Below are 16,933 nucleotides of genomic sequence, written 5' to 3'. Positions count from 1 at the left end.
TACTTACAGGTGAATGGTTGCGTCTAAATTACCCTTCATCTGCATATGTGTATGTCATTGCCCTGTGAAGGACTGGTGTGCCTTCTAGGGCGTACACTTTACCCATCCCTATGCTTCTGGAATAGGCTCTGGACCATTGTGACCCTGGAGTGAACAAACATAATTTGACAATGACTGATTCTTGTATTGAAAAATTAAGCTCTCTGGAAAGGGGAGAAATGACTAGGATGCCCGTTCATAATAGGTTTACAGATTTTTCTCAGATAATTTAATATGCTATCCTCCTTCGAGGGCCTGATTTACTTGTACAGCATCAGGGGTTCAAAGGATCATGTCAAATGTAAAAATAAAGCAGATGCTAAAAGCATCATGCATTCCAGCATTTCCATTGCTGTTCCTTGGTAGTGTGAAGCATGGCTCCATGCTGCAATGGGAGCTCATTGCAGCCTACCTAGGCCTTCATGAAGTGGGTGACCCCATCAAGAGTACTCTTTGAGGACCGCTTTGCGCTGGAGACTTGTTTCACAGTGCCCCTCCTCTGGGGATCTCAAGTGCATCACTTAAAATTGTTGAACTGGCTGCAGCTCAGTCTTTGAGCTGAGCCATGTGGAGATTAGAGAGATTACACACCTTCATAAACGCATGCATCTTTTTACCTGATGGTACATTGAACGGGAAGTTTTTTAATTATCAAAAATAGATGTGTGTATATCCCTCTCCATGCACATATTTATATTTATTCTTTGCATTTGCGCTTTAACCTCTTATGCAGTTGGAGTCTCTATGAGCCAGATATGAAAATACGTTTGTCTTTCACGTGCCGTTTCAATTACTGAGACAGCATGCTCAAACCCCCCCCACCCCACTAGTGGTCAGCGCAGGAAGATTTCTTGGGCTGAGTCAGCAAAATGTGACATACATCCCCTCTCCCCAAACCCAGACACACTGAACACACACAGCAGTACACACATTTTTCCAATACTTCAGTCTTTTTCTTTTAGCACGGTGCAAACTCCAGACTGACCCTGTTATTCACAGGCCCCTGAGGTTCTCTCGAGTTGTTATTGATAAACTGGAAACCTCTGGAAATGTATAACATTGTTTAAGGACATCCTTGTGGTTTACAGATGTGTTACTTTATTGTTTTGCTTCAATACAAGCATTTCAAATCCCAAATAGTTTAATCTCAGCACAAGCACACCGCTGGGTACAAATTGCAGTTTTAGATGAAGCTGATTTGCAGTTTTTAATATGTTGGCTGCTCCTTTAGAATAACATTAATTAACTTACAGAGCTGCGTGGCTTAGAGCAAGGTCATGGGAAGCACGTGAAGGAGGCTGTACGATTTTAGACTGTGCCAATAGACAACTGAACCTGAAAATTGTTGGTTTCGGACCTACAGGGACCTCTGCTGCTCTTCTTTTGAACAAAGTGCGGTGCGTAATTAGCCACAAACAGAGTAAAATATGTAGCGGGGTAGTCAACCTGATTAAGAAGAGCTAACATCATAGTGAAGTGTCAAATCACAACAGTCACAGCATTGCTTAGATCCCAACAAGGTCCAGTTGTTCTTTTGCATTAGAAGAAGAGAAAGATGATTTCTGACAGGGTAATCTCAATGTACTGTCAATGTAAAAGTCAAATAAAAAGCTGTTCCTGGGAGCAACATCACAGTGCATCCTTGAAAAGTGTAGTTCCACCCTCTTCTCTTGTCCTGGAGCAATAGCATGTGATAGTTATTTCAAAAATCCCAGTCAATGTACTAAAGACATCTTTTCATCACAAACAATCCCTTCTAAATAAATGCGCCAGTTAGTTTAAACTACAAACCGATGACTAAATGCACCAGATGTGTGTGGTTTCACTGGTCAGGGCCGAAATGCCCTCTAGTGTTTTCTGCAATGGATTGAATGACTACTTAGATGATGTGCTTTCTTGTACAAACGGTGGAGGCTGTTGTTAAAGAAGTGCTCAGTGGTGGCTCACTTGCTCAAGCTCTGCACAAAATTTTTCAACCCAGACGGGTTCATTGCCAATGTCAGGGTGGCTTAGTAATTAATTTAAATAATAAATTAAAGATGCATATTATACATTTGCAAACTTTCCCCAAGGACTTATGGTTGCCATGCCTTATGTGCATGTTTTTTTTCTGGCTGTTGATGCTGGATAATTTTTGGGGTTTTTTTATAAACTGACAATTAAATGATCTCCAACTGAGGATTCAGCGAGATACAGCAGTGGGGTCCAGGCCTGCTATTATTTGTACTGGTACAATATGTGTTCATTATAGGGACTGTTCTTACTGGGGGATCATTTACAGGAAGGAAGCACAGTTTTCTCTCAGTATCAACTGCTTCCCGTTGAAATTCCACACCGTACTATGTTTGCAACAAAATGCCCACTTCCCAGTTCTTAAACGATAAGATAAAAATCTGTGCTCTGTAGAGAGAAGGACTACTGCTACGGAAAGCAGAGCAAAAACATGTAGGAGACGTAAATCTGCAGAAAAAGAACACGAGGCAGGAATGCGCTGTCCTCTGCATGCTGGTCAGTTCCTCAGATAGGCTTTAAGAGCTTTTTATTTTATGGAAAACAGGAGAAAGAGGACAAAGGACAGAGGTCCCGTTTTATGTTATTTCACTGATGCGTCACGAACGGCTTTTATTATCTTGTAAATTGTGACTGAAATTGTTTTGCCCATGAGAAATACTTACTCACTGTTCACTGAAAACAACTGCAGTTTCAAATGCTGCTTGGAGAAAACACATGGTGCTGCATAGTTCCGTTCAGCATGCATATAAGAGCTATAGTAAGGTATCACCTTAGTCGAAATTACTGGGAAATGAAATACATTTACATTTATTTATTTAGCAGATGCTTCTCTCCAAAGCGACTTACAATGAACTCTATGTAGTGTTATCAGGCCACACACTTTATTCAGCAAGGTGATTTACACTGCTAGATACACTACTTTCTACAATGGGTCACTCATCCATGCATCACTGGAACACACTCTAGAAATAGAAGCCTTTGTGTGACACGTCCAGCTCCTTAACCACTACGCAGTATGTCGCATCTTTTACTAATTACAGCTTTACGAGGTGTTACTGTATGAGTCTCCCTGTCTCTGTTAACTTGCGTGTCTTGACATGTGATGGAGATACCCGGAAGGGTTATCTGAACTGCAAACGGAGTGCACATGATCAGTCTAAAATCACATGTCTGATTTTGTTTGCAGTATCTTATTAAATGTTGACTATTCATCACATTTTAACGGATCAGAATCACTTTACCGTCTTGAAAGGAGGTCTGATCTGGATGAAGGAAATCAGCTTCTCGCCCAGGTTGTTTACTTTTTACCCTAATAGCACACAGCCGCACTGAGCGGAAAAACTGAGTTTACTTTGCATTTACACTGCTCTGACATAGGAGGCTTAATGAGAAATAAGTGTGCAATCTGCTCACATCCCCTCAATGCTTAAAATATCTTCAAGTAGACAAGTTTCATCGATGATTTGCTGTCTGATGTGCTTGTCTTCCCCAGGAGAGGTGATTGGCTAGTGCATGCTTACACCTTTCCCTTCAGCGTCCTTCCCTGGAAGGATGACAGCCCGGCTTTTTACACCGCTGGTGCACCCTACCAGCCAACTCGTACTGTTAACCTGGAGAAAGGCGTTGCCTTGCTGCGTGCTCCTGCCCAGCCCCACCCTTTCCACCCATGTTGGCTCCACCCTGCTCTCTCAAGCCCCGCCCTTTTCATTATGTTGGCTCAGCCCTGCCCCTTTCCACATCTTGGCACCACCCTGTGCTCCTAAGCCCCTCCCCTTTCACATATATTGGCCCCACCCCATTTTCCTGAATCAACCACCCCAATGGAGAGCCCCCATTATGTGTTATGTTTAAAGAAACACGACTGCACCTCACTTTAAGTATACTTTACCGCAGAAACCCCTGTCTGCCTGTTCATTTACTCCCCTGTGGACTTGAGCCTATTGCCTTTCTCTCAGCAATCCCATTGTGTGTCCCTTAATCCTGCCCTCTCGATTTTGTTATTCAGTGAACTTGATCTTTTCTGTTGTTCTCTTCCCCCTCTTGAGTAAGTAGTTGTGTTCTGTTGCTGCTGCTGTTGTTGTTGTTGTTGTTGTTGTTGTTGTTGTTGTTGCTGATGTTTATTTTCTTTTCCTTTCTCTTTTCCCCTCATTTTTGTTGTTTTTGTTTGGTTCTTTTAAATATTTTTTTGGTTGTGTAGCCCCCTCTAACCTCAGTTCGTTTTGCTATGATGTGGCCACAGTCCAGGATGACGCTGCCCCAGGTACCCAGGAGTACATTATGTTACGTCAGGATTCCATCCATTCTGCGGATTTAAGGAAAAAAGGGTCCCCTTTTCGCGCTAAGTGTCACGAAATCTTCTGCTGCCCACTGAAGCAAGTCGTCCTCAAAGAGAACACAGAGCCTGAAGGTTTGTTCATTACAGATCCATGTTTCTCCTTGACGCTTGTTCTTCTCCTTAGCCGACTCGGAGTTTCTTTGGTATAAATTTTATTTATTTATTTATTTACTTATTTCTTATTTATATGTTGTTCCTAAACTGCTTGGGAAGCACCTGGATTGGTGCTGTTGCCCTGATGGTTTCTTATGCCTGTGTATGAACGTGTGTGAGTGTGTATGCATGCACTTGCCCGAATGCCCCCGGGAGGCCACCACAGTCTTGTTTCACGCCCACTCATAGCCTTTGCTTGCTCCGTGCCCCGCACTCCACGTGGTCCCAAGGAACTCAAGGTGCATGTCCACCCCCGACGGGTGATGATGCTGCTGCTTGTCTGCGCGGAAGGTGAAATAAATTATCATTTGGCTTCCTGAATTCCACTCCACTTTCTCTGAACATGCGTTTTCACAACTGGCAGTCTTGCACTGGCATAAAATCTGCTTCTCATCCTGCCTGCTGCCGTTTACTCGATGGCGTAAGGAGGATGATGGTACCAATGGTGCTAATGTGTGCTCACCTGGCTGAGAGCAAATGTAGCATGTGCCCCCTCTTGATCCCTGCAAAACTCTCTCCCTTCCTCTTCCTGTCCTTCGTACCCACCTCATTCTCTTCTCCCCCCCTTCATTCTGGTTCTGTGGGGCAACCTGATTTCTTTAAGACCCCCCAGGACTGGCTGCGGATGTAACGCTAAGATGCACGACATTGTCTGGCCCATCCCAAAGCACGATGCCCTGTTTTTTATTTTTTGCTTTTGTGCTAAGAATTCAGTGGACCTTTAGAGTGCTAAGTTTGCTATATGTAGGTGTTTCCTTTTCAGAATGCAGCAGTGGATACCCCTGGAATTGCGTCACCTTGATAACTATGGATTTCGAATGGGAACCGTTAGCCGTCTAAGCAGCGGTCTTCGACGTTTATTGTTTCAGGGTCATTTATTGTCGAGCTGAGTTAGATTTCGGGATCTGTTGCGATGCATCGTTCCTTCACGAATGCAACATCTCATAGTGCCATCCCTGAATAGCAGGAATGTGTCCAGCCAACAAAGGGTCACATTTAATCCATTTAAGCCCACCAGCTGTCTCTCCATTTGTTTCATGTTACTGCTTGCGTCAGGCAGATGAACTCCGGATAAAGCCTTGTAGTTTCGTAAAAACAAAATATTCCGCAGAGTCACGCAACTGTGAGGGAAAGCCTGAGGTTGAGTGAAAACAAACACTGTCATGACCGACTACCTTTTCATTCGTAACACCTCCACCGGGAGGAGCAGGAGACACGGAGCGGGACCCGGTTCACTGGGGACAGAGGCTGGTAATTGGGAGTATGGGAGTCTGGAGTGCGGCTGCCAACAACACGGACCTACTTCTTGCAGTTGAATAACATTTAAAGCTTTGCCAGAGGGCAGAAAAACTCTGATTAGCTCCTTATTCCCAAAGAGACATTAAAGGGAGTGAGAGTAAGCAGGCAGGGAGGAGGGGGGCTTCTACAGATCTATTATTTAGTTTAACTGCAGCTCTACTTTGACGTGACAGAATTTACAAAGCAAGGGGAGAATTCATTATGTAACGCATCCATTCGGTCGTCATTAACATTTCAGAGACTCGTGTCGCACCGGCACACCGTTTGGAGTTCAGATAACCCTTCCGGGCATCTCCCTCACATCTGTGTCAGCGGCGTCTCTATTTCTTGCCGTCTCTCTCTAGCTCTCCTCCTCAAGAACGTACTGTCCTAAAACAAACCCGCCCACACAAGTGACCCATCTGTTGCCTCGAGAACTCCGCTCGGACCCGAAGCGGCCAAATGAGGCCGTGCCCCGCTGCGTGCCTTCCTGCCAGCTCACTAGTACCACCCTCTCGCAACTTGGCTTCTTCCCATCCAAAGTTAACCATCAGATGTTCAGTATTGATAGAATGATGCTTTTCATCTGACTGGTCCACAAAGTACTATCTGTTGGAGGTCTCCCATAGGTGGCGTTATTGTCAGGATTTTTATTTACTCATTCAGCTGACACTTTTCACTAAAGCCACTTACAATTATTTCCACACTTATACAGCTGGGTAGTTCTACAAGAGCAATTTAGGGTAAGTACTTTACTCAAGGCTACTACACCCATTGGTGGAAATTGAACCCGTGACCTTTGGGCTAAAAGGCAGTAGTTCTGACCACTATGCTACTAGCTGTCTCCTTCTTACATAGAAGTGTCGGCTCTAAAGTCAAAAACCAGCAAACTCGTTCTCTGCTGAGGCTAGATGTTGCCAGAAAACTGAAGCCTATTCAGATAGCATGTGCACTTCAACCTTACTCATATAAGGGGTCATGTGACACTGGCCTGATCGATGTACACGAAACAGACATGCTGCATTGCTTTGAGCTTTACGCTCGAGTAAAAAGGTAATATTCCTCTCATAGCCCGTGCATCCCTCTGCCACTTTGTCACTAGCTTCAAGCACGGTGCCACAGAGAGTACATTACCCATCTGCGGCCACAACACGAGACGTAATTACATTTCAGCGGTCCTGTTGCTCTTTGCACAGAACCCCACAGCGGAGTCACGCAGCTCGGGACGCAAACTCATTTCAGGCCCGATCGAAGGCAAACCCATCACCTCCCAGAAGCTGCCACAGGTGTTCATTTATCACCCTTTTCCATGTTGCTCTGAGTCGATGTGCCATTCGTGTCTTCACAGTCCTGCTGAGAAAATGGCCTGCGCAGAATCAGTAACAACAAGAAACGGACAACTCTTACAGTCACGGGTTTCATTCTGGGGGAGTGCAGCACTAGTAAAGCCTGGTTGTGCTGTAACTTCTCTTTGGCGTTTGGTTAGAAAGTGCTTCTTTTAGAGGGCTCACTACCTTTCAGAATAAATGAGCTGAAGATGAAACATGAGTGATAAAATAAATGTCTGGCTGGAAGAGGGTGAGTCTAGGAAGGAAACAGATCCACTGTACTCCCCCCGGTTCCTCCAGGTGGAGACTTAATCCCCAAAGTAGCTCAACAGAGTGACCAAAGGAGACCACATACGAGGCCTGGCTTAGGCCCTGGATGGATGCCGAGATTCTGTTATTCACCAACAGAAGTCGTCTTCCCGAAAGGGATGTGCTATGTTTCTCAACATAAAAATGTGCTTCTGTAGGTCAGATCCTAAATGAAGACCTTCAACCGCTGCTCCATTTGCTACTGTCTCACCATGTCTGAGTCAGATGGACCCTGGCATGTCAATAGGACACTGCTTGGATCTCTGCGATTAGGATGTTCAGCAGGGGGGTGACCCGCCATCCGCCCACCATTTCTCGCTGCACCTTAACCCCCCCCCCGGGCTGCCTCATACACATAAGCAAACCAAGCACACAGAATACTACAGCATTGCTAATTACCTGACACTGTGGGATCGTAGTCTCCAAGGACAAGCACTACTAGAAATTGTGTGCAACAGGGTATCTGGCTCATTTGCCATTTGATTAGCACTTGGCTCCCCTTCCCCCTGCTCACCTCTCTTTTCCCTACGCTGCTTGAGTCATGCGTCAGCCAGGCTGAAACGAGAACTTACTGGCAATTTCCTGCTGACGTGGAAAGTCGCCTGTTGCTCCGCTGCAGGGGATGTGCAGTCAGGTTGTCACGACAATGCCTTTCTCATCTGGCTTTGCTTGATATTGTACCTCTCCCTTGCGGAGTAATGCGAGCCAAAGGTGCACAGAGTAGGGATGTGATGGCAAGTAGGGAGAGGGGATGCTTCTCGAGAACAGGAATTAGCAGCATTGATCGTTTTGTCCTCTCTCCCAAAATTTCTGTCCGCTGAGCTGGAATAAATTCTTTGCTCTCATGTGCCACCGTTCTTGTGTGATCTTATCTTGGGAGCCAAGGCCAGGCTGGTGTTTTCTTTCGCAATATGGATCATAACTTTAAGGAGGTCTCGGCACAAGTGTGGTCTTTTAATAGTGAAAAATCATTTGACAAACAAACAACACGCATGAGGGCTGTAAATTTTGAAACAGCAATTTTGTCTTCAGTAGGTTGCTGGGAATTATATTAAAAGTTTCATGAACTCAGAAATACTATGGAGCCTTAAAAGTGGGTGTTTGTGATAGCCTGACTGCACCAAGCAGAAGTGTCACCCCGGTTTGTATGATATGTTCAAGTTCTGCAAGAAAGCAAAGTTGTACATGGGAAAAGGACACAAAGTCAACAGAGGTCATGACTGATTTGTAGTAAACTGAGCTATTCTTACGCCTTGCTTTAACAGACATGTAACTAGACCTGTCTGATTCTGAAGGCGATGCTATCAACCCGAATTGACTGATGATGAAGTCGTAAGTGCCGTAATTCCAAGAAAGTGAAAACTCTGAGAGATACACGTAGGCTACTTTTGGTCTGGAAGCCTTTTAAGCTGCAGGTGGAAGCAGAGTCTATGTGACATGCTTCAAGGGCTTGCCCACCATGCTCCGACAACCATACAGTGGTTTCCGCTGCTATATTTTGTTTTTGGGTTCTTCTTAAAATCAGTGCTGATTAATAATAGTTATGTGTTTTTGTTGAGTATGTAACACAAGAGTAAGGAGGGCAGAAGAAGAGCTTAAGGGAATGTGACGCTATAAAGGAAAACATATCGGGTCATTTGGTTCTGCATGTCAACATTTGGCATCTGATACCCAACAGTGATTTTACTAAATGCACTGCCTAAAATTATAATTACACTACAGCCTCTGATGCATGACTTATGTTTTCCTGCTTGTTTGATTTCCTGTTAGGTTCAAATTTTTAAGCCTGCTGCTGCTGCTTTAGAACCCTGCAGTGTATGTGCTCTATAAAGAAAATGTGGTGTTTGCCATTAAATGGAGCGGATGGTTTTCATCAGCCCTGCAGGATGTTCCATTGGCAACCACCTGGATGGCTCATTAGTAAATGCGTGGTGGGTGTTTGGGAGGACATTGGACGTACACCACTTTCCAAATGGCCTAACCGGCTTGCATGGAAATGACACGGGTATGATTCATAAAGGCTGTCACTCCCCATCCCCCAAACCCCACCAGCTAAAACCCCATGACAACAGGGCTGTACAGGTACACCTCCTGGCTCCTCGACAGACATGGGTGATCTGAGGAGACATGTTCAGGAGACTCTCCTCCTTAAGACTGGCACAGTGTCTGGCCTGTGTGACACACAGAATTACCCTGCTTTCCTCCCTGGAGACCGATCACACCTTTTTTCTCTGTTTTGACTCACAGTGTTTACATCTCAAATTACGAAATACTGCAACTCCGCCTCTGACTGTCATCACCTTGACTGATTTTTTCATCCTCAGCCTTTCCCTCAGTCAGCCAGACATCAGTGAGCAGACTTTAGGGAAGAAGCCATCATCATCTGAAAGCATCTTTGTGTGCTTTTTCTCCCTCTCCTATTTTTACATACAGCCTTCTGTGTTCCTTCTCTGGGCTTAAGTTGAATTCCTTCATTGTGTTATTTGCACCTCCAAGGTGAGAAACAGAACCCATACGTCTCACTCCAGTGAGTAATTGCTGTGTGCTATTTTTAGCTAATCCCAGCAGTTCTTTTCAGTACATCTCAGCTGTGGAGCTGACATCTGTGTAACTGGAGCTCCTCCTGGGGTAGATGAGGGTGGTACTGGTAGTACCAGGGGTGCTGGAGGGTTTTCATAGTGACTAGGGTACAGAAAGAGGGTGTTTGCACTGCTTGGGGTAGACAAGGATGCTGCTGGTATTGTCTAGAATAGAAATGGGTGATTTTGGTAGCAACTGGGGTAGAAGAGGATGGTATTGGTAGTGTGTGGTGTGTTATTTGCAAAGCTTTTAACATACAGAAGGGTGTTGCAAGCTAAACTTGCACCTTCAGGTGGAGGAGAGTCAACATTCAGGTGGCATGCCATACAAAGTAGCCTTGTCACTACACTTTACTGCAGAGACTTCACTGTCTGGTAATGCTTCAGAAACTCTTGCAGATGAAGTCATCTTTGTCCACAAGATACATCCAGTTATTTAACCATTTATACAGCTTACGGCTAGGCAATTTTTAGCAAAGTGATTCAGGTGCAAAGTCTTGGTCAGAGGGATTTGCTGGAGCGGCGATTCGGATGAAGACAGTTCTATACGACACTCTTTGCTCCTGTGCTTGTTGTGGTCCTATCATTCCTATGCTGCTAGGTTTCCGTCTTGTGTTCTCGTGCCCCTGTTTGCCTGAGTTCCAGAAGTCGAGACACTCTGCCCAGTCTGACACAGCTGTCAGGAGGTAGCCCAGGCCACCACTTTTTTGGTTCCTTTCTTGGAAGCATATCATTAATCCTCAACAACTGCTTTCTTTAGAAGGTTCTTTCCAAGAGGCTCACTTTATGGCTCTCCGACATGTAGAATGTTCTTCCAAATTATTAATTTAAACTGAACTATAATTTGCAAAAATTTGAAGCCAGTACAATAGACCACCTCTAGATTTGTTTAGGACATATGGAGAGGCAGTGAATTACTACTACTACTACTACTACTACTACTGGAGTTCGGCAAGTTCAAGTGAGCAATCATAACGATTGCAAGCAACCTTGTAGACAGCTAGACCCCAGTCCATTCCTATCCGGACCCCGAACCTGAACTCATTGATGCTGGGTGATGTACCCCATATCCCAGGAATGAATGGGATTTGCACCAGTTTGCACCGCTTTTGCATTCAGCCGTGTGTAGTAATTCAAATGATGTCTAACGTCAATATTTACAGCACTGGTCTGTATTCCAGCAAATGAATGCTGAGCATAGGTCTCCTTGGCTGCCTCACTGTTTCTAGCAGTGTACTGTGTTTCATATGGATAAAGCTCAGAACAACCATGGGGCTCCTCATAATTGAGGAACATTTAGCGCTCTGAGTTTTGCCAGTTGTCATGGACAGGCTTGTCCCTATCCTTGTCTGATGCTACATGATTTGTAAATCTCATCACATCACAACAGGGGCCTTACAGGGGAGCAGGTGGTAGAGACGTCAAAGAGCTGAACCTCTTTAAACTTCAGATCACAAGCTAGGGCTTCTCTCTTGCAATTTTGAGATACTTTTTACCTGGGTTGGGTAAATAAACTTATCAAAAACTGTAAAAACAGTATAGAAGTTGTATTTTGTCTGAAACCCTAAGGATGCAGTAATGTACGATAGAATGGCTTCAATAGAGCTCATCTGTCAATAAACAGGAAGCTGCTTTCATCTCCTTCCTGACACCCCACTGGTTGGCAGACTCCACTTCGACTACCTACCGAGGCCATCAATTGCAGCTCAAATGCTTTCCGGATAAACACGAGGTGAACAAAAAGAATGTCTCTTTGCTGTTCTGCTCTTAGAACTCTTGTTCCAAAAACCTGACAGCTGGTCGGGAAATGCGATCACCTGCTAAGTTCCACCGAGGAATACAGGAGGGGGGGATGAAACCACAGGAAGTCTTGCTGGACATCCCGAATAAACAGTGTGACATCACCCAGGAAATTAGACTGGATTAACTCATTTATTCTGGGAAGTAGGTAGAAGACAGAAACTGGGTTTGTATTTGATGTGTGGTAAAATCAAGGGTGGAAATGGGCTCTGATGTTGTCTGCAGCCAGAATGTTTTCAGTGAATATATTCCAGTTACTTAAATGGCTTCGGTGCTGAATCTGCGGGGGTTTGGAATCTTTTGTCAGAACTGTCTGCAAAAGGAAAATATAGTTTTTCTGGATACACCAAGACTCTTGATGTTGATGAGCTGTGACAGAGAGTCAAGTTAACCTCATTCTATTCCCTCCTTCCGTCACCAGGTAGGGAGGTATGGCAAACAGGGCAGGAGAAAGGGATCTTTTATTCATTTATTCACATACTGCACCAAACTGTGTTTTCTGAATTTATTTTTTCCTCATTACACCACCGACCCCATTCAACCTCCCTAGAGTGCTGGAAGCAGATGAGGGCAAGAAAAGTGAGGCTGAGTCACCCTGGAGATGAAGGTAGGAAGAGGGCGGTGACAGAGAGGGAAGATGTGAGAGATAGACAGGACAGAAGCAAATGGGGGCTGAGAATGGGGTTCCTCAAGTTTCAGTTTGGGACCCACCACTTCTAACAGCTGGATTTGTAGTGGAATGAAGGTTGATGGTCTGAGAAAGATGAAGAATGAATGAGCGGTGCCGTTGTTTAAGCGGTATAAGGGGTTTCAAGGCTAAGGGAGGACCTGCTAATGGGCTGTGATGTGGACGTGTGAGAAGATACCAGGAGCGCTTCCCAAATCCAGATCTGCACAGCAGGAGTCAAAAGCCACCGCAATGCAGTGTGTCACGTGCCCTCCAAGTTGACTTGGAAAAAAGTACAATAAAAGGTGCCTCTTGTCGTGCAGGTTCCCCTGCCATTCTGTTAAACATAGCTCTAGCCACTTGTGGGTTCAAATGGCAACGGGGTAAATAAAAAGCAAAGTGGAAGCTCTTGCCACTCATGACTGCCAAGGATTTGAGCGTACAGAGATTGTCACAACCTTGAGCTTGGATACTGGTCGTTGTTTGTACCCTGTGCCCTCAAAATCCCCCAGATTTCAATCTGTTGTACTGTACCAATGTGGGTTTGTGGTAGTGGTAGCCACCTGTTGTGTTTTTACCATGTTTTATTGCCTTTCTCTTCTGTTTTTGTCCCTGTTTTTTTCCCCATCCCTCTGGATGCAGCCGAGGGATCTCTCAATGCCCCCACCTCGCGTGGAATGCTTTTACGGGGCTGGTTTTTTGCAAGAGTGGTCATTTGTCATCGGGACCCTGTTCTGCATACGAGACATTGTTAACGCTCTAACATTTTTTTTGCCGTTGTTCTGGGAAGCTCAGATTGCAAACAAAATTTGATTTTTTTTTTATTGCCTGTGGGACCATTAACTACTCAGGTTATTGGCACAGACACTGTTGTCCCGACATTCGTTCATCTCACTGATGTTATTTCGGTATTTTTTTTCACAAGAACCACCAGCTGGCTGCAGGTTTTACAGACACGGTAGAGGAACGCTACATCCATGTAGGAAGGTGAATAATTCACTTTTACATTTATTCATTAAGCAGAAGAGGTACAATTCTTATTAACTACTCTTTTGTCCAAGAAGACCAAACTCCCTCCCTCGTTCACGTATTTGTACAACAGGGCATTGTAACATACATATTCACACACACTAAGGGCAATTTATGATCAACTGTTCCCCATAAGCACGTGTCTTTGGATTGAGGGAGGAAACCAGAGCACGTGGAGGAACTCAAAACAAATGGGGAGAACACAGACTGAAAACCCCAGGAGGTGTGAGGTACCAGCACTACCCGCTGTGCCACCATGCCACCTATAATTCTTACTTATTCACTTAGTTGTCCCTTTTCCGAAAAGCAACTTGCAATGTTGGCATTGTTTACTAGGATGCAGCACACACAGTCATTTACCCTTTTATACAGCCAGGGTTCTGCACAGGGGGGAGAAGGGATTTGAACCTGGGTCTTTGATTGGAAGGCATTAACTCTAACCAGTACGCAACCTCTGCCTTTTATCTCTGATCCTGCTAGTCTGGTAGTTGGGTATGGGCTGTCGCTGGCAGTCTCACGTCCCGAAGCCTGTGGACACACACACCAGCTTCGGCCCCAGACGTCTCCTCTGAAGGCTCCACACTTGCTTTTGCCCTTGTGCAGCAGGCCATGCTAACTGGTAAACCAGCACCTGTCACCACGTAAGACCCGCCGCAGGGGAAATGTCAACTGATCGTAAATTCTTCTGGGGGCAGCCAGCACTATGCCTGGACTCCGTGCCACGGTGTGCCATGGGAAAAGGACGCTCATTAACCGCTGTAGGAAATGCTTAATTAGCATGCCGGGCAGAATTTGCACCCAGTTCCTCTGTCGGGTTACTTACAGAAGCTGGGTCTATTTTGGGCCTGACCGGGGATCCACTCTTAGTTATTTTTAACATCCTGTGTGCAGCAGTTGCTCAGCTCAAAAGCAGCCTGGGAATGTGGAGAGAAGCACGCTCCTGCACACGCATGCATACACATAGAGACATGTGCGTGCTCTCCGCTGTTTTTTCACCATTTTTGGCACACAGATCCCCCCTCCTCCCTCATCCCTGTAGACAAATGCCCGCCGCAACCTCCCTGCGTTCTCCCCGTGAGATGTTGCGCTTCGTCATCTCTTTGTGACACTTGGTGGACTGAGCTCTCCAAGACTGTGGAAAATCACGACTTCCCGCTTCTTCTCCGTGTCCCTTCAGTCCCATTTTCAGCAGGTCAGACCCATCAATGGTGGTGTTTGGGAGCTCCGAGAGCTGCTGTTCGCAAGGGCCTCCTTACTCATGGAGATACACACCCAGCTACCGCTCATTTTGGCAGCGCCGTACTTTGTTTTTATTCGTTTCTTTCACGGGTGGGTAATGACCACTGTTATCATTCATTCATTTTTTCTCACTTTCCTCCAAAGCAACTTTGAGTTTTAAGCTTCTTACAGGTGATTCAGTCATATATACAGCGGGATCATTTTTATTGTAGTAATTTAAGGTGACTACCTCGCTCAAGGATGGGGGATTTGAAAATGGTTGCAGCTCTAAGTACGGCATCACCCTTTTATCGCCCTCATCATACTGACCAGTAAACACCTCGAAGGCTGCGGACTTGTCGGCAAGGAGGGACAGCCAAACTCTCCTATTCCAGCTGTCGGTGATGTTTCTTTGGCTCCCGCTCGGCAGCGTTTTCGGGCCTTCGGTGCGAATGTGCTCCAGACACTCCCACTGTTCTTGTACGTCAGATCAGTGCTGGACTATTGTTACGCTTCTGTCTTTTTAAAGTCTTCCTCTTTATAGGCAGAGCTCTTTTTTTACCCTCTTTCAAACGGCTCCTTTCTCGTCGAGTTCCTGGGGCTTTGAAGGGTCGCGAAAGAGAATAATAAAGTCGATACGTTTTCCCGTCTGGAGTGTAAATCATTTATGGCTTGTGTCTGGTGTGTTTTTCACTTTTTGTGTGTTTTTAAGGAAGTCTTAATATGCGCAGCGGTTCAGTGCTGAAATGAGCGAGACGCACCTGGGTCGGCGTCCGGGGGGAGTGTTGGGGGGGCGGGGAGCGCGTTCTAGCAGTTATGTACTGTAAATTTCACCCGTCATCATCATCATCATCATCATTGCCGCTGGGTGCCCTCTGTCAGAGACCCAGCCCAAACGCTGACCTGGGTTGGAGGGCTTGTCCATTAACACATGCTGTGATCACAGGGCTTTTGATCAATTTTAACACAGTTTCATGGAACTTAAAAACCGCATTCAGGCTCTGATTTCCACAACTTGTCATGGCGACAAGTAGAGAATGTCTGCCTGGCAGCGAGCAATAGCCCTTTCCCTGACTTTAGGAATGTGCTGGGTGACGGCAGCTCTCCTGCTTTCACAGCGGTCACTCCGGAAGAGTGCCAGACGGAAAAGAATTTCAAGAAATAAAAAAATAAACGCAGACATAATGAGACAGAGCGAGCAAAGAGAACGATAAAAATAGCTGTGGATTACTGTGGCCGCCCATCACGGGACCTTGTCCCTCCAGTTTGTTCCAGCGCCTGTGGACCGCCATGGGCTGGTCTATAAAGATGATGATGCCACTCAGAGCATCAGGGCAAACCATTCTGATAATCGACCATGAGAGCTGCGTGACAGTACGGCGGAGCAGTGAGGGATGGGGCGATGAGAGCACAACAGAGACGACGAGAGGAAAGGGATGGGAGTGGAGCCGGAGCAATTTTGCTTCATCAACTCTATGTTCATGTTACATCAGATCTATACCATATGCTAGCAGGTGGCATAGTGTTTAGGGATGTTGTCTTGCGCACATAGGACCTGGATTCTAATCTCAGCTCCAGGGTACTTACCCTAAATCATTCCAGTATCACCAGCCCAGCTGTATAAACGGGTTAATCACTGAAAGTAGCTTAGTGTACAAACCTGGCGTTCTAAGTCGCCTTAGAAAAAGGAGTCAATAAATAACAGTTAATAACTGTATAGATGCAATGTAAAATCAATACTTTTAAATGTATAACAGAGAGAAGGATTTATCCTTTTTTAATTTTACATTGGGAAGTTGCTCAAGTCTTCCATTATTTATCTCTATATGTGAATCTTCCACAAGCTTTGTGTGTGCGCGCGTGTGTGTGTGTGTGTGTGTGTGTGTGTGTGTGTGTGTGTGTGTGTGTATGTGTGTGTGTGTGTGTGTGTGTCTTCTGGGAGATGGCTCTTCTGTTCAGCATTGATTTGAGCTGTGGGGGTAAACACTGCCGTTCATGACTGCATGGCCAAAACAGTGGCTGGTGACGAGTGGGGTCTTGTCTCATGCATGCCCCTCCCCCTCCCCCTCCCCCACCCAATTGCCCGATTACGCGGCAACACCGCTGTGCTCACGCACACGCTCGCTGTCTCTATGGCAACACACACCATTTCAATGGCATGGAAGGAGACCAGCTGAGTGAGTGG

The 16,933-nt window shown here is 45.6% G+C and overlaps 1 protein-coding gene across 3 annotated transcripts in view; it reads left to right on the top strand.

The window, feature by feature from the left end:
* Positions 1–16,933, top strand: part of fgf13a (fibroblast growth factor 13a) — an 86,736-nt gene that overhangs the window by 39,060 nt on the left and 30,743 nt on the right. For 2 of the 3 annotated variants that reach the window (XM_018733420.2, XM_018733422.2), the window contains one exon: positions 4,250–4,459. The exons of the other annotated variant lie outside the window; for it this stretch is intronic. In XM_018733420.2, coding sequence (XP_018588936.1) covers positions 4,250–4,459 — 210 coding nt within the window. The remainder of the gene's footprint in view (positions 1–4,249; positions 4,460–16,933) is intronic. 3 annotated transcript variants of the gene reach the window in all.

Source organism: Scleropages formosus, chromosome 13 (assembly GCF_900964775.1).
Source record: "Scleropages formosus chromosome 13, fSclFor1.1, whole genome shotgun sequence".
NCBI lineage: Eukaryota > Metazoa > Chordata > Actinopteri > Osteoglossiformes > Osteoglossidae > Scleropages > Scleropages formosus.
The sequence above is the reverse complement of the archived record's forward strand: the minus strand, read 5'-3'. Positions and strand labels throughout refer to the sequence as shown.